General features: G+C 45.5%; 1 protein-coding gene across 1 annotated transcript in view; it reads right to left on the bottom strand.

The window, feature by feature from the left end:
• Positions 1-17746, bottom strand: part of JPH2 (junctophilin 2) — a 68001-nt gene extending 50255 nt beyond the window's left edge. Inside the window, exons 1-2 of the mRNA XM_035121608.3 lie at positions 16627-17746; positions 5857-6640 (exon numbers count right to left, since the gene is read on the bottom strand). Coding sequence (XP_034977499.1) covers positions 5857-6640; positions 16627-17005 — 1163 coding nt within the window. The 5' untranslated portion in view covers positions 17006-17746. The remainder of the gene's footprint in view (positions 1-5856; positions 6641-16626) is intronic.
• Positions 17747-18499: the final 753 nt, after the last annotated feature.

Raw genomic sequence — 18499 nt, 5'->3', positions numbered from 1 at the left:
TTACTGGACTTAACCGTCCTGGGGTCCTTTACCTTTACCTATCAATAATAATATCCAGAGCAGCCCATTTGGCTACATAATACACAAACACACGTTAAAGCAGGTTAGGGAACCATGGCCCTCCAGATGTTGCTGCACTATGAGTCCCATCATCCCTAGCTATTGACCATGCTTGATGGGGTTGATGGGAGTTGCAGTTCAGCAACATATGGAAGGCCAAATATTCCTCACACCTGAGTTTAAATCATCAGGGAAAGTCTGGCTCTCTGTCCCATCCTTTCCTGATGCCAGGTTGTTGAGGATGTCAGTTAAAACCTTATCTATCCTGCAGAGCTCTTTTTCAAATGAGGCCTGTCTGAGCCTGTATCTATTTTTTTTAGAAAGCATGATATATTATTATTATTATTATTATTAATTATTATTATTATTAGTTACATATTCTTGTGTGTATGATTTTGTCATTTGGTGTTTTATGTCTATAAATTGGTGACTGAGAATATCGGCCAGTTACGCTGTTGTATTTCTGAATTTGCCATTCGTAACCTGGGTTCTTGTTGTATGTCTGATAAGAATTTATACCAGTCTTGTATACACAAAATATACTAGCCTGCATAAATGTTGCTAGCCTGCTGGAGGCTGGCAGAGAGAGTCAAACTGCTCTGACTGTCCTGCAGTAGCCTACTATTTTTTCTATGCTCGGCACAGAGGAAGCGAACTTCCATTCTCCAGCAGCCCGCTTTGTTTCTGCTCTGGATTCTGATTCTGCATCTGCATGGAATTCCACCCACTCACCTTGTCACCTATGGCTTGTCACCTGTAGCTACTATTGAAATCAAGGCTGATTTACACTGCTTTTCATTTGCTCGTCTTTTATTGCACAATGTCTTGGGCAAGTTGATTTGTTTGTTGTGATAATCTAAAATAAAAGCAAATAAACAGAATATTTGGCTACATTTCTCAAGGGAAACATGCCTGGTCTCAAAACTCAAGGGCTAATTCACAAGAGAGGGAGATGAGCAGGGGCTGCTAGCATGGAAATTGCAAACCCTCTTTCCAAGTGTCTCAAGCAGCTGCATTTGTGCAACACACAAGGAGGAGGAAAATGACTCGACGTGTCTATTTCCCCTTGCTCAAAAGTTTCCTTAATAGGAAATTATGTCCAAGCAGCGCTAAGGGAGGGATAGAGTGCCCCCGCTCCACCAGGAGTGCATTCCAATCTCTGATGTAAACCACCAGAGTTCCCCCTTTGATTTGAAGTGTAAATAGTGTATAATAAAAAGATCCTTTTATAAACTGCCGAGCATTTGTGCAGCAATTCAACAGCTCCAACACCATTATTTATAGCCTTGCAACACTTTATATGCATGACTTTTCCAGCATGCTGTGGAAGAGACCACAAGCAAAGAATCAGCAAAATCAGAAAGCATCTCCTGTGCTAATATGGATGTAGATCATATCCCACAGCTACAGATTCTTTAAAAAATACCTAAACCATCCTTGCCCATGTTTTTTAGAGCCCAGGCCTATTCCAAACATGGATGAAGCAGAGAGATGAGGGCTCAATTTTAAGAGTTAAAGGGTCAAAAGGATAAGGAAGCTGAATGCACACATAGGGGTGAGGAGTGTGCGTTTGTGTGCCAACTCAAAGGTTGCTAATGTTGTCGATACTATTTTGTGGACTAGGTGTGCTGTAGTGCTTTGTGAGTGTTATAATATGACTTTTGTTGTGTTTTTGTTGTTTAGCTTACTTTTTTAAGTTATTTTGTTAATTGTGTTTTATAGAATGTGACTGTTTTACTGATTATTTGTAATTGTTTCACTGATGATTTTTTAATTATTATATATGATTTATGTTGTCTTTGTGATGTTCCTTTACATTATTGCTTATTTATTGTGAGCTGCTTTGTGATTCGCATGAGTGGGAAAACGGCATAGAATAATAAATGAAAATAGCAATTCTGTCAGTTTTAGTTTCTCACAGTTTCTTATTCTTCCAATCTCCAGTTCTCCACATTCCCCCATCAGTTTGCAATTAGAAAAAAATACGGAAAACTTTCATGAACATTCACCAGAGAATTTCTCCTACAATATAGATTTTTATGCAATGTTCCTTAACATACACATTTTGGCAAAGCAATTTCCCAAATGTAATATATTTTCACTAACCTAGGCATTTCAATACACAGTTTACCCTAGTACAGTATATGCATTTTTGGACACAATACTTTGCCAGAGAACTGCCCTGCAAACTGTTGAGATGTGCAAATTTTGAAGGATGGCTGTGTTTATTGTGAATTAGATAGATTCGCCGTGAAGAGAACCTGAATTCAATATCCAAAAATATCTACAACTAGAATCAAACCTCTGAGGCTGGAGGACATGCGGGAAAGTGGCAACTGCAGCTGCACTACCCTAGACATCAACTTCTAGATGGGGGGGGGGGGCTGAGCAGGCTAAGCAAAGCCCTGCTGTGCCTCCGGTCTCTTTGGGGCTTCCTTCACCCTCACTGATGTCCTCTTCAGACTCTGGGAGGATTTCGGGGCTCCACACAAGCCACAAGAACTCTCAGCTCTCTTCTACCACTTCCGAGTATGAATTGAATTATTTACGTATTTCCCAGCACCGCATGTATGCACACAAGTCAAATGCATGTAAGTGTGGGGGGGTGTGAGGGTGTCCTGAAATTCCTGCATTGCGCAGGGTTTGACTAGATCAGTGATACTCAAAACGGTGGTCCACAGACCATGGCTACTTAACCCAGCCTAGGTTGGGTAGAATGCTTCAGAGTCCAAATAATGTACAGTGGTACCTCGGTTTATTAACACAATTGGTTCCAGAAGTCTGTTCATAAACTAAAGCATTCATAAACTGAAGCGAACTTTCCCATTGAAAGTAATGGAAAGTGGATTAATCCATTCCAGATGGGTCCGCGGCGTTCGTAAACCGAAAATTTGTAAACCGAGGTGTTCATAAACCAAGGTTCCACTGTATCGGTCACTGGCACATTGAGGAGGGGGAGATTTGTTGGTCCACAACATCAGATAGTTTAGGAAGAACAGGACTAGATAACCTACAAGACCTTCTCCAACTCCATGTTTCTATGATTAGTATTGGTTGTGAATGGTGCACTCCTATTTTTTAGCACATAGAACAACCGTATTTTCTTTTCCATGTATTTTACTAAGAAAAGTGCAATTTAATGCACACATGCCATTCACAACAATGTAAGGCACATTTGCTTTGTACTTGCATGGGGAACTAGAGCCAAAAACAAACATCAAAGTAAGATGAAGCCCTTACCCCAGACTATAATTCCTCATTTATGCTTCATGGGAATACAGTGGTACCTCGGTTTATGAACACAATTGGTTCCGAAAGTCTGTTCATAAACTGAAGCATTCATAAACTGAAGCGAACTTTCCTATTGAAAGTAATGGAAAGTGGATTAATCTGTTCCAGACGGTCCGCAGAGTACTCAAACTGAAGCGTTCATAAACTGAAGCGAACTTTCCCATTGAAATGGTTACAGGTAGGTAGCCGTGTTGGTCTGGATCGAAGTAAAATAAAAAAATTCCTTCAGTAGCACCTTAAAGACCAACTAAGTTTTTATTTTGGTATGGCTCATACCAAAATAAAAACTTAGTTGGTCTTTAAGGTGCTACTGAAGGAATTTTTTTATTTCCCATTGAAAGTAATGGAAAGTGAATTAATCCGTTCCAGATGGGTCCGCGGCGTTCGTAAACCGAAAATTCATAAACCGAGGTGTTCATAAACCGAGGTTCCACTGTATTAGTGTCCTTGGCAGAAAAGAGCCTGCAGTGACCTTTTCTGTGGCAAGATCTATTACCTTGGAGATGTGCTGCCCTTCATTTAACACCTTGCCAAGATGCATAAATCTCTACTAGGCAAATCTGGTGGGTAGCCGTGATTTATTTCTATACCACCAGCAGTGTGCATAGTATTTTACAGGCCAAGTAACAGCATAAACCTATGTATCTATTATCAGTGTTCACAGCACCTTACAGGTAACATTACCGTGTGATTCTATTCATGTCTACACAAAATTAAGTCCTATTGAGTTCAATGAGTTCTTACTCTAAGTGGGTATAGGATTTCATCCTAAAGAGCACAATCAACCGGGAAATTATCTTGCCCGACCCCCACTGAAATCAAAGGGAGCATTTCAATAGTATGGTAGTGCTCTCATGTAGCTCCTTAATTTTAATGGGGATTATTTCTCATTGGCCAGAAATGAGCAGTGTGTCAATGCACTTTGCTGTTTCCTAGCTACAAGCTGGAGCAGGCATTCCCAAACTGCGGCCCTCCAGATGTTTTGGCCTACAACTCCCATGATCCGTAGCTAAGAGGACCACCAGTGGTCAGGGATAATGGGAACTGTAGTCCAAAACATCTGGAGGGCCGAAGTTTGGGGATGCCTGAGCTGGGGCAACAAACCATGAACCTTGGGCTTACCATGTTGTCCAGATCCAAACTAGGCCCAGCAGGGGTCCTAATTCATCTTGCAAGGTTTTCCCCAAGTCACAATAACTTGCCCCCTATGACAGCAGATGTAGGGCAGGTTAAAGACACAGCTGCAAAGGACCAATCCTAGGAAAATAACCTGGCTAGATATAATGCTGGTGCCGCCTGTCCCATCAGGATGGTGCTGACACAGGAACCAAGGTCTGCCTAAAATGCACAACTTCTATTTTCACATTTTGTCAGATCTCACCAAATGCGTCATTCCCAAAATGATTGCTCCTTGATGATACGCAATTCTTGCTCTAGATGTAATCAGCCATATCAGTCATGAGACATATCTAAAATCAATCACACCAAACAGATTGTTCTTTGTTATCCTTCTTAAGTTCCTCACCCATCAATGTGTAGTGGACATGTCAGAATATAGTAGGTTTTATCTCATGGATATTAATGACTATGTTGCTCCATTTATCAGAATTTTAAACCTGCCCAAAAATAGAATTTGCCAGAATTTGAGGTTTGTTTTAATGTACATCTTATTTGTACACAAGTATATTTAAAAGATAAGGGACACGGGTGGTGCTGTGGTTTAAACCACAGAGCCTAGGGCTTGCAGATCAGAAGGTTGGCGGTTCGAATCCCTGCAACGGGGTGAGCTCCCATTGCTTGGTCCCAGCTCCTGCCCACCTAGCAGTTCGAAAGCACGTCAAAGTGCAAGTAGATAAATAGGGACCGCTCCGACGGGAAGGTAAATGGCGTTTGCGTGTGCTGCCCTGGTTCGCCAGAAGCGGCTTAGTCGTGCTGGCCACGTGACCTGGAAGCTGTCTGTGGACAAACGCCAGCTCCCTCGGCCTATAGAGCGAGATGAGCGCGCAGCCCCAGAGTCGTCCACGACTGGATCTAACGGTCAGGGGTATCTTTACCTTTATATTTAATAGATACAAAATGGATTTATCTTTCCTCATCCATCATTGTGCAGTGGACATGTCAAAAGACAGAAAGTTTCATGTCCTAGCTGTAATTAACTATGTTATTTAGTTTCTCGGAACTTTAGATTTCCTCATCTGCCGAAAACTAGAATTTGCCAGAAATGGAGATTTATTTTAATGTACATCTTAGCTACAAATATTTCTTAAACAGAAGATGGGGAACCTGTGGCTTTCTAAATGTTCCTAGACTACATCTCCCACCATCCCTGATTATGGGCTATGCTGCTAGGGGTGGTGGGGAGTTGGAATCCAACAACATCTGGAGGGCCAAAAGTTGCCCACCCCTGTCTTAATCATCAATTGGAAACACTTATTCAATTAAAAATGAAACTTTGGGTGGTTCCTTCTACTTTCACACAGTAAATGTCAAGCCTCAGGCTCTTACCTAGAAGCTGCAATCTCAGATTTCTGTCTGGCGATGGCTGCTGCCCTCTGAGCCCCTTCCAGGCTCCTGTCCACCTTCTGCCTTATCTTGGCACTTTTCAGAGGTATCACCCTCTTCTTCATGCCTTTGATCAGGACGTTCATTCTGTATTTCCCTTCTTCCTTCTTACCATCAGGCAAAGTGGTGCAACCGTATCCATGCCGTACATTATCCAGCCATTCACCCTCATACTTCAGGCCACTTGATCTCTCACTCACGCCAAACCCAGAGCGCTTGTCATTCTTCCACTCACCCATATAGGACTCTGTTGTGGTGGCATCGATATCAGCGTCAAAAGGTGGGAAGTCCTCTCCCTCTGCTCCTTCTCCTAGGCTAGCTGTGGAGGTGGCATCGCTACCAGTGGAGCTCATCCCACTCTCGCTCTTGAGGAAGCTGAGTCGGCTCCTTTGGCTGGCCAAGGAAGTCTTAGAGTCGGATTTCTTCATCTTCCCAAACAAGGAACTCCGCCTGAAGAGCCCTCCCTTCTTCAGCTTGCCCGCATCAGCATCCGCGTACAGGCTGAGAGCAAAGCCACCACGGGTGATCGTAGGTGTCATGGGAAAGTTCTCCAGGTTTGCTGACGGGGAGTCATGTTGCAACAGGGTGCCATTGCTGTGCTCACTACGGAGGGAAGTAAGGGAGGTCCTTAGAGGGTTGCGGACTACAGCTGCTATGCCATATGGGACGCTCTGCCGGACGCCATAACCGTGGCGCATTCCATTGGTGAACTGGCCTTGGTATGTACCTGCAATCAAGAGCAATAGTGAAGTTAGTTACACCACATTTCCTGAAGAACACGGATGAAATCATGGTTATTCAGGCAGGAACGGCCTTCCCGAAATCACCCACAAAATAGCCCCTTATGTTGGCTGAGCAGGAAATTAACTGTGTGCTCATTTCCCATTCAACAAATAATAATAATAATAATAATAATAATAATAATAATAATAATAATAATAATTTATTTATTCCCCAGCCACTCTGGGCGGCTTCCAACAGAAAAATAAAATAAAATAATCAATTAAACATTAAAAGCCTCCCTAAACAGGGGTGCCTTCAGATGTCCTCTAAAAGTCTGGTAGTTATTTTTCTCTTTGACATCTGGTGGGAGGGCATTCCACAGGGCAGGTGCCACTACCAAGAAGGCCCTCTGCCTGGTTCCCTGTAACTTGGCTTCTCGCAGCGAGGGAACCGCCAGAAGGCCGTCGGCACTGGACCTCAGTGTCCGGGCAGAGCGATGGAGGTGGAGACGCTCCTTCAGGTATACTGGACCGAGGCCGTTTAGGGCTTTAAAGGTCAACACCAACACTTTGAATTGTGCTCGGAAATGTACTGGGAGCCAATGCAGGTCTTTCAAGTGCGGTGTTATGTGGTCTCGGCGGCTGCTCCCAGTCACCAGTCTAGCTGCCGCATTCTGGATTAATTGTAGTTTCCGGGTCACCTTCAAAGGTAGCCCCACATAGAGCACATTGCAGTAGTCCAAGAGAGAGATAACTAGAGCATGCACCACTCTGGCGAGACAGTCCGCAGGCAGGTAGGGTCTCAGCCTGCGTACCAGATGGAGCTGATAGACAGCTGCCCTGGATACAGAATTAACCTGCGCCTCCATGGACAGCTATTAGTCCAAAATTACTCCCAGGCTGCGAACCTGGTCCTTCAGGGGCACAGTTACCCCATTCAGGACCAGGGAGTCCCCCACACCTTCCCGCCTCCTGTCCCCCACAAACAGTACTTCTGTCTTGGCAGGATTCAACCTCATTCTGTTAGCCGCCATCTAACCTCCAACCAAAATATACCGGTAATTTTCCCTCCACTATGAGACCAAAGCTAGCATCTGTACACTGCCTCTGCGGCTGGAGATATTCTCTGGTGGCATGAGGGAACTACCCAGAGATGTAACTCACCATGGGCAGTTTTGCAAGTTTGAGGAGAGGCTGGGTATGGGTGCCGCAAACCCCTATTATTATTATTATTATTAGCCAGAATAGGGCATCTGAATAGCTGCTCTCCAATCCTGGGATCCTCTCTGTTTAGACAACCAGAGGGATGTTGTCAGCATTCGATGGAAATGAAGGTGCCAGGCACACTTATGTGAGAAGAGAATTTCACAACTTAGGAGCTGCCACAGAGAATGCCCTCTCCCAGACTGCCAACCCCCAAACTTCTGTGGGTGGTGGAACTACTAAGAGGGGCACCATTGCTAAGCTGAACAATCGAGAGTTTGAAGGGGAAGAGGCAGTCTTTCAGATATTTGGGGCCAAAGTCATTCAGATACTTTGGGGCTAACATTTCTCTGGAAGGAAAGCAATAGTGTTTTACCAGATAAATAGGGACAATCAGAGCATACATTGTTGCACAAATGAAATTAGAACTAAACTGGAATGTGATATGCAATTGCGAAGGATAAAAGACTAACATAAAGAGAAGTGTGACATTCATGAGTGTATTTGTTGTTCATGCCCAACATTTCAAGGAGGGATGCCCACAAGCCAGAGGGAAAGGGTGGATGTGAAGGAGGAAAAAAGGAACCCTGAACAACTTTTTGTTGCAAGTTTGTGTATTCCTAATACCAAACTAATTGAAATACAGCAAAAGCTCCCTCGCTGGAGCCAAGTTGAACTCTTCCCTAGAAGGAAGCTAGTTCCTTCCCACCAATTGCCTCAGAACATTAATTTCCCTCACAGCAGAGTTTCTCTCTCCCTCGATTGTCGTCCTTTTGTTGATGTGGTTACCTCAGTAACTAGCAACCTACCCAAAGAAACCTGCTTTGGCTCAATCCATCACTCGCTATTAGGAGCATCACCCCCCCAAATTTGTAAACCACCAGCTCTGCAACCACCCACCCAAATTCCCATTCAGCTAGAGTATCCTGGGACGAAACATGCTGGAGAAATACAAATATTTATTACCAGTATAAAAGAATTAGCTCCCCCAAGGATTTGCTTTCTCACAGGCAAATGGCCATGGGGTATTTTTATAGCCACGGACTGCCAGCGATTTCTGTCATGTTAGCAAAGCACAATAATCCTTGGGGAAGCTAAGAAGCCAGAGGACAAGAAAGAACCCAGAAAGAAAGGCACGAAAACATAAAACGGTCACCTAAGGTTAAATAGCTCTGGATGGGAAAAGACACTTGCTCAGTGGCAGAGCACACACTTTCGAGAGTCCTGGCCTTAAGCCCTGCTATCTGCATTTAAAAGTATCTCTGAGGAAATCCTTTCCTTGTGAAAGCCTTTTGGTAGACAAGGCTGAGCCAAGAGGAACACGGGCCTAGGCTTCATTCTTCCAGCCTTAGGACTTAAGGAATACAGTATTGAAGAGGGTTGAATCGCAGAATGCCGAAAGTGTTAGTTGAGGGTTTTCTTCTCTGAAAAAAGGGAAACTGAGGGGGAACTGAACGGATCCTTTTAACAACATACATCAGGAGAAGCCAACATGGGAGCCTTCAGATATTTTTGGACTCCAACATCCACCATCCCCAGCCAAGCATGGCCAATGGTCAGGGATGATGGGAATTGTAGTCTAATAACACCTGGAAGTGGCCATGCTGGCTAACCATGGCTTCTAGTGCCCTGATTTATGGTTGGGGGGGAATTCATGCCATGAGGTTAAAAATGCTTCTCCTTGCACTATGTGGAGACCTTTCAGTAGGGTAGGAACGGTAAACTATATTTTTAATTTCCTAAGCTTCTCAAACACTCCAGAGTGTCCCACATATCGCTAAAAGGCGCAGGTTATGGGCTAGCTATCCGACTGTGACTACACAAACTCACTTGGATTAAGCACCATTTAATTCAATGGAGTTTACTTCTGAATAGGCATGTATAGGATGGTGCTGTTAATCTGTGTGTGTGTGTGTGTGTGTGTGTGTGTGTGTGTGTGTGTGTGTGTGTTTTAAAAAAATGAAACCAGTGTGGTGTAGTGGTTTCAATGCCCAACAAGAACCTGGGAGACCAGGGTTTGAATCCCCACTCAACCATGAAGCTGACTGGGTGACATTAGGCCAGTCACTCACTCTCAGCCTAGCCTACCCTACAGGGTTGTTGTGCAGATAAAATGGGGAGGAGGAGACCTATGTACACTACCTTGAGGAGAAAAGCTGGGGTATAAATGTAATAAATAAATAAATCATAAAGTCATGAAAACTTTCCCACAGGAATTCCTACACTCCTTCAGTTGTGATATGTTATAATATCTCCTTCTCCTGTCACAAATGTAAAATTTCTCCCCGGTACAGGTGTCTTTGGGGAGACTGACTTCTTTAGTATAAGCACTAGAATTTCTTTCTTTCTCATTCCCATGAGAACCGCTTCAAAATAGCAGCAGAGATCTCCAAGGGTGAAATATTTAACTGTCAACTTAATGAATCACTTTACCATTAGAAAATTCCCAAGTGTCCTAGAGAAGCATCCCAGAGATCACTAGAAGAAAGCTTGTGGGGAGCGTGGGGACAAGCAAAGCGAGTAAACAAGGAGTTGGGGAAACTTCCTAATTAGAAGAACGACCAAACCCTCGCACCATTATAAACTTAAGCACTGTACATCTGATGTCAGGAAACATCCCATGGAAGAGAATGAAAGGGGGAAATTGGGAATCAGAAATGTAGGAAGCTCCCTTATATCATCAGATTATTGGTGTACACAACACAAAACACTGTTGCTGTATGTAGGTTTTATTTTATTTTATATTTATCATATTTTGGAAATATCGATTATTATTTTTCCAAGAGAGTGGGGCGCTAAGCTGTAGCTTGTTTAGTTTATACGTAAATTCGGCACTGGGTGTACCTCAAGTATGGAGAACCTTTGGCTCTCCAGGCATTACTGAACTGCAACACCCATCATCCTTGGCCATTGGTCATGTTTGGTGAAGTGGGTGGGAGTTGTAGTTTGGGAACATCCGGAGGGCAAAAGGCACCCCTACCCTGGTCTATCCAGCATGGTAAATGCTGGTTGTGTTTGCGTGTAGCACTAAGCTAGCCAGAAAGCACATGAGCTAAATGCTGGCAACTGAAACCCTCTCGCTTTGGTCCTCCCACTCTGCAAGCAGGGAAACCACAAAGTGGCTGGCTTGGCATGACATCCGAACCTGGGGTTGTGGTTTCCTCTACTCTAACAAAACCACCATCACTAAACCAACCACAAACCATGGCTTCAAGGTAGCTTAACAATCATTGCTTGTTAGGGCAAAAGAAACCACAATTCTTGCTTGTGGAGAGTATAAATTTAATAACTATATGGCGTTATGTGCCAGCCAATACAGTCAGCGACTGGTAGCATCTCCCCTGGGTTTCAGACTGGGATCTCTGCCCACGCTACCTGGGCATGCTAGGACTGAACCTGGGAATTTTTATCTTCAGCTCAGGATCAAACAGTTCTAATTTCATGTGGAAGTAACTCTCCTCACAATACAGGTTTAGAAGGAGCTGTGTCTAAGAGATTGGTTTATGGCAGCTCTGCAGGGTGATTCACACTGAACACTGAGTGGCTTTCCAGAAGTATTAGCCCCTATCGCAGCTTGGTCTGAAACCGAGAGAATGTCTTACAACAAAGTTTTTATCCTCCCTTTGCAGGTTGGGCTGAGTATAATATACAAGAACTCTAAGGTGTTGTTCACTGCCATGATCCTATTGCAAGTTTGAAGGCTGTGCTGAGAGGAGCTTATGATAGCCCTACTATGTAGTACACTGTTAATACTGAGCTCAGAGGAGGAGCCGAGGCTACTTCAGACTCAAAGTAAAAAATTATTGAGACATCTCAGGGTGCAACTAAGGTAATTCTACTTAAAACTGTCCCCTCAGGCCTCCCCCAGACCCACTGGCAGAGGAAGAGGGGGGCAGGGGGAGCGCACCGCCCCTGGCACCACGATCCCGGTGGGGTGCCATTGCGGCTGCCCCCACCCCCGTGCTGGGCGTCACCCCCCCCGGGACACGCGTCAGCCACGCCCCCGCCTGCTCTCCACCCCCGGTGCCGGAACATGAAGCTCTGCCACTGCCCAGACCAAATCAAACACTCAGTTGCAAGCAGAAGCCGCACGCTCCATTGACTTGCATGCAGACATGCATACTAGATGCCGTTTTAAATGTTCAAAAAATGAAAACAAAACAAAACAAATTTTGCATATGAAGTAAGACTCCAAGTAGAAGCAGGGACTCCTCTCTTATGTGCCAACCACTCGCACCTCCAGTTCAGGTAACACACTCCAGGGATAAGCTACAACATTTTGTCGCGGCGTTCTACTTGTTATTCTGCGCAGGGATGCTGAGGCTGAGAGATTGTGGCTTCCCTAAGGCCACGTAGTGGGTTTGCAGCAGAGTTGAGATGTGAAGCAAAGATGTCCTTGTTCAGTCCCTTAGCCACTATGCAATACTCATTAATAGCACTCATTTGATGGTATACCTCTCATAATACTGCTTGTTACCAAAGACACCCATTAAAGATCTTATTAGTATTTTGAGGGAGAAAATAGCCATGCAATTACATTCCACCGCTTCTTCCCTTGCTTCTCCTATTGAAGGAGCTGGCATGAGCCATATGAGCACCTGCAAAATTTCAATGCCAAATCTACTCCCCACTGGTTTTAGTGCTGGTTGAAGCAATCAGTCACCATGGGAGCTAGTTTACAAAGCAGTTCAAAAGACCTCTGGAAGAAATGGTCTCATATAAAAGAAAGATAACTCACAGAACAAAATTGCAAGTGTGTGAAGACAGAAAAGATTTAAAAGCCTGTAAATGGCCCACAAAAAGTATGCAAAAATTATCATCATCATCATCATCATTATTATTCTGCAAGCTCAGTTTTATTTGGTTACTTTATGCAAGTTAAGTAATTAAACAGAAAAAATAGCCACCTCCACGTACTGGACAAGAGCACAAAAACGAAGTACAGTAATCATTATGGTAGACTGGAAAAGGAAATATTCAACCGCTGTAAGAAATATATAGCCGCTGCAGCTTCACCATTCAATCTCCTTGGAGTTCTGCAGATTCCAAACAGCTTTGTGGATGGACTTGCTTTCTGAATTCTCAGTAATGCAGCACATTATCTCAAAAACAAACATATGCACATATTGACAGGGTTTGAGCAAAGAGAACTTGCCAGACCTCAATTCCAGAACTGATTTTGAATGGCCAGAACATAAGAGTAAGGCAGCACTTCTGAGCATGTACAAAGTGCATTTTCCCCTGTCACTAAATAACCCGTGCTAACACACATCTCTAGGAATAGGAACAAAAGTTGTCGTTCTGAAACCTACAGCTTCAGACCCATGCGTGCCGCTCCCAACAATTGACATGGTTTGCTTGACGCCCTGATGAACTGCTTATATTGCCATATAAAACTCATTACTCTTAAATTAAAGCAAGTTCAGTTTTGGTTTGCATTTAAGCTTTGAAACGGGTGGTGCTGGAAATGCAGAGCATGTTTGCACCATGACAAAAGACCCAGATAACCTCTCTATATTTTGTTTTAATCTGTTGTATCTGCACATTTTTATGGTATTGCTCTTATTTTTGTAAACTACTCCGTAGTCATTCTGGCAAAAGGGGGCATATAACAGATTTGTTAATAGATAACAGCCAGTTTATAACACAATTGTGTGTACAGAGTCAAACAATGTTTATCTGGGAATGGTACAAACATTATCCTCCTTCTCCCTGCAACAGAAGTCTTTGCCTGCTTAAAGGATACCAAACCATCTTCAGTTCCTTTGTAGCAATTCCTTACGTTTCTGCCTGATGTGAAATATCTGCATTCATTGCATACAGCCCTAAGATGCAAGTACTTCTATTCCAGGAGGGGGAAGCTCAGATCCAAGGACTACATCCCTCACCAGCCCTGCTCTGAACATTCCTTAAGTGCTTTAACTTGGTTGGATAGATTCCTTGATCATGCCTCTTGCTTGGTGGATAGAGACATGTGCATGTGTGTGTAGATCCTAGTGACCTTTGCTTGGCTGAAATAAGATGCATACCCGGTGTTCCACCCACTTTCGCCTCTGGCCCCACCCACCACTGGAATGTGGCCCTTAGAAAGTCCACCAGGAGACAAAGTGGCCCTTGAGGAGAAAAAGTTTTGCCACCCCAGTCTAGAGACCAGGTGTTTGGGGGCTTGTAAATCCTAAACAGCAGCACTAGCATTAGCTGACCCTGGATTCTTGATGTCTTGCCCTTCATATTAAGGTTACCAGATATATATTTTTTCAATGAATCCAGGGACACTTTTCAAATTCCTACTAAATTTTGTCAGGAGATTGTCCCCAGGAAACAGGGATGTCTGGTAACCTTAAGTCAGATGCCTCACCCTGTTGGCATCTCCTGCCAATCTATATAGTGGATATGCCATCAAGAGCGAAGGAACTCTGGGACTTGTAGTTCTCGAGAGATCATATTGCATAGGGTAGGGCGGCCCACTTCTGTCTGTGAGTCCTAGAACTTTCTGATCTGGAGGAGGGCATGGGCTTGCAGCTCATTAATATTGCTTGCTATTCTAACACTGCTTCTGATTGGCTCCAGCCAATCTCACAAGATATAGGCATCTTGTACAGGTACAGAGAAATAAAACTGCATAAACACCCTCAAACATGCTCAAACATGATTCAGTTGCCAGTTTTTGCTGCATGGTTATGGGCTTGGGGCCTGCAAGCATAGACTGGTGAGCCCACATAAAGCGTTCCTCCCGCCCCGTCTGCTTGGGCCCGGCTGCTAGCGTGACCAAGAAAGAAAACCAAGAGCAGGATAGGAACACAGCTAGGTCTTGGCTTGATTCCTAGGACAGAAACATCAGCAACTGGGAACAGTCTTAGCCCTTCCCCCAATGGTACCCCTAAATGCATCCTTGCGGTAAAAGTGAATGTCTTCCATTCAGTCCCAGAGGAAAGTTAAGCTCTCTGCTTGGGGAGAGCAAGGCAAGGAGAGCAAAACCCGACCTCCACTCCTAACATGGGATGACCCAGTCTTTGCAAAGGACGCTCATGCAGGAAGTGCAATGTTATCTCCAACCCACAGCAGCAGATAAGCCCTCCATTCACATCACAATCCATCACTACGTCAGGCATTTTGCTTGCCCACAACATAGGAGAGCTAGGCATGCCCACCACAGCATATGGTATATCTAATACAATGCATACAACATAGATTCACATACGTGAAATCAAACAGGACCTAAGATTTCAGATGAACTTGCCCGGGGGGGGGGGGGGGACGGGACGGGACGATGACACATTACCAATAACAGCAACTTATCACCTGCTGTTGAACATTTTCTCCCTATTTGCCATCAATTGCTGAGCATTTGTTCAACAAGGGCTCTCCCCCCCCCCCATACAGCTGCTCCCTCCCTCCCTGCTTGCCCTGAAAAAATGAGCTTGCTAAACAGAAAGGACAAATTGGGCTGAACAAATATCTTGAGTCATTACAACAGTCAATAAATCCCCATCAGATTATGTATTAAAAGTACTACCGTAATAGTTGTCTAATTAGGCCACAGTCTGCTTTAGAGTGGCCAAACTTATCTCCATTAGTCTCAGATTTATCTATTTCTTATCAGGAACCACCATGTTAAGGAAGGTATTTAAGCTCTTTTAAGTTTGCACCAGCTTTTCCTAAAGGGAAAACTGAACTACTGTTCTGAAAACTGATTTCTGAGCCACCTATACCAGGCATGTCCAACAGGTGTGGTGTCAACAACTGTGGCTCCCCTAAAAAAAGCTCAACAACCCAACCCCCCCCCAAATGGGCCTTCCTCCTTCCTAAAAAAAAGCTCAACAACTTTGACCTGAACCTCCAAAATGGGGGTAGATCATTGCAGGTTTTTAACTCTGTGAGTAGATTGCAGTCTCTTGGGTGTTGGCCACCCCTGACCTATACAATATCTCAAAGAGAATGTCCCTAGTCCAGTGTAAACTCTGTGTCTGGTTATAAGTGCACAGACATGTACTTTTGCTGCCGGCCTTTCCATAGGCATCTGGTTGGCCATTAGGAGAACAGGTTACTGGACTAGGTAGGCCACTGGCCTGGTTCCAGCAGACTATTCTTACAAACAACATATAGACAACCATCAGGTTTGGAATCCACTAAGTTGCCTTTTCGGTTACTGTCTGCTTTTGTGCAAGCAGTACGCTACTTCTATCTCAACAGCGCCTTCTACCTCCTCTGCCATGGGCAGAAGCTGCTGGCCACTTCTGGATGCATTGGTGTTGCACACTAGATGGTCAACCAAGCGGCAAGATCTGGCGCATGCTGTGGAATGACCACACATCCAGTGAACAACTGGCTGGCACACAACTCGTGCTGCAGAAGAATCCAAGCAATAGTCCCATTGTGACGTCAACCTCTGAGCACTAAGGCTGGGGATGGGCTATTTTTGACCTGAAGCCTTTTTTCTTTTCTTTTTTAAGCACGTAGATAGCATGGTTCATTCAGCAACTACATTAGCAGAACGGCAAGCGCGCCCACTAATGTCTACGCACCTAGGAGCCCATGTGCACAAACAGGCATGCTGGGCTGAGATTTTATATAAAGCGTGCATGGCTGGAAAGATGAGGACAGGACCTTAATGTCACCTGTCCAGCATCAGTTGAGGGATCAGAACTGAATTCTTTGCCCGCTGAATGAGTCACAGCCATTAGCTCACATATCACATTCCCGGGTTCCCAGGACCCTGCCCTGCCTTCCACCCTGCAGCCCAGAGAGCTAGCCCACTGGCTAGCTACTTCCTTCCACCCAGGCTTACCTCCATCAGCATAGGTCTCGGTGCCATAACCGTCCTGCAGCCCGTTATTCCAGGTGCCTTCGTATTTTGCCCCGCTGCTGACGTTCTGCCTGACCCCATACCTTCCTTTGAAGCCATGTGTCCATTCGCCTTTGTAAAGCCACCGCCCTTTGGTCTCGATCCCTAAGCCATGCCTCTTGCCTTGAGACCAGTAGCCCTCGTAGGTGTTGCCGCTGGGCCAGGTGTAGACTCCCACCACTTCGAAGCCGTAGTTCCAGGAGCCTGAGTATTCGCCCTGGCCCTTGGGCCCGGTGCAGATGCCATGCCCGTGGGCTTTGCCCCCTTCCCAGCCCCCGCAGTAGGCCCCTCCATCGTCAAAGTCAAACCTGCCACCGCTCATGCTGTCAAGCCAGGGGTCTGTGCTCTTCTCTGGCTCGTTCCCTCCTTTCTATTTGGCCAGATTCACTTCTCCATTAGTGGAAGCGGCAGGTGGTGCTGCATAGCCAAGCTATGCTCGGGGGCTGCCTTCGGGGTCAGGCTTGGCGTCCTCGCCCAGGAAGGGGCAACTAGGGAAGAGGCTGCAAGGAGGTGGCAGGCAAGCTGTTCCTAGGCTCAGAAAAGCTGCACGAAGCTCGGGGACCCCGAATCCTCCGGCTTGGCAACGCTAGCCTGTCAGGTGTGGAGGCATGGAAGGAAAACTCTACCAACTGGCCTTGGAGGGCAGCAGGCAGTAGAGGAGGCGAAACTCCTGCTCAGCTGCAAGGCGCGGGCCTCCCCATCCTGCGCGCTCGCTTCAAGCGACCTGATGGGCAAGAGGCAAGCCTTTGCAAGACCTTAGCTGCAAGGTAACTTTTCTCTGCTACACCATCCTCGCAGCCTCTTCTAAACGCCGGCAGCATCCGGCCCCTTTAAGAGCCAAGAAGGGTGAGGATCCTTGCTGAACCTTCCCCGGCCGCCGCCGTCGCGACCCCCTCCCCTATGGCGCGCTTTGCGCCCTTGCCTCTTCCGCCCTCCCGGGGCTCTTGCGGGCCCCCGCGGCTAGTTGCGCGAGCGGTGCCAGGCTCTTCTTCAGAGCCCCATTGGACAGGCGAGTCTCCCCGGCTCTCCTCCCGCAGCCTCCTTCCTTCTACCCTCCTCCGGTAAGAAAGGTCACAGCTGCCCTAACAAGGCCATCGGATCCCTGGAGCTGCTCCGAAAATAAACCCACGTAGCCCTGCCCACTTTGCAGGACCCTTTTATGGAGGACAGAGACACCCACCGCCGCCACCCCCTTTCGGGCTGGGATGAAAACGAGAGAGAGAGAGACGGAGCAAGTGTCCTATTTAAAAATAGCACCCTGGGAAAAGGAGGGAGACGCGGGCTCTGCCAGGTCGTTTGCTCCGCACTTTGCAAACGGGCATGGGAGGAACTTCTGCTAGTTACGGAGCAAGGAAAAGGAAAGGGAGTGAGCGGGCGAGAATGAATGGGGAGACCATGAATGAAGGTGCCTACAGATGCAGTGCATGTTAGGCCCACCCTTTTCTGCAGCTAATTAGGGGGCGCTATTAATGTGGTATCTATATCAGCCACCCAATAACGCAGGTTTCTCAATTTAAATTGGTAACATATAACATTAAGGCTATAACACTTTTTTAAAAAACACTCTCCTGTTTGGTAGGCTGCACACATATTCGCGGCCCTTGCCAGGCAGTTAGGCTTGCTGTATCGAGTGAGCCAGGCCTTGTCACAGCTTGTGAGAGCTTTCAAAATTATCTCATTATTATTATTATTATTATTATTAACTTGCTTCCGAATACCAATTAGTGGACCAGCATAATTACTTGCCAGACAGGCCCTGGTTTCTTTAGAATCCCAGCGTTAGAGATTATTATTTACAGAGTTGTCCATTAAAAGA

Source organism: Zootoca vivipara, chromosome 7 (assembly GCF_965207765.1).
Source record: "Zootoca vivipara chromosome 7, rZooViv2.hap1.1, whole genome shotgun sequence".
Lineage (NCBI taxonomy): Eukaryota > Metazoa > Chordata > Lepidosauria > Squamata > Lacertidae > Zootoca > Zootoca vivipara.
Note: the sequence above shows the minus strand (reverse complement) of the source record. Positions and strands in the feature narration are given on the sequence as shown.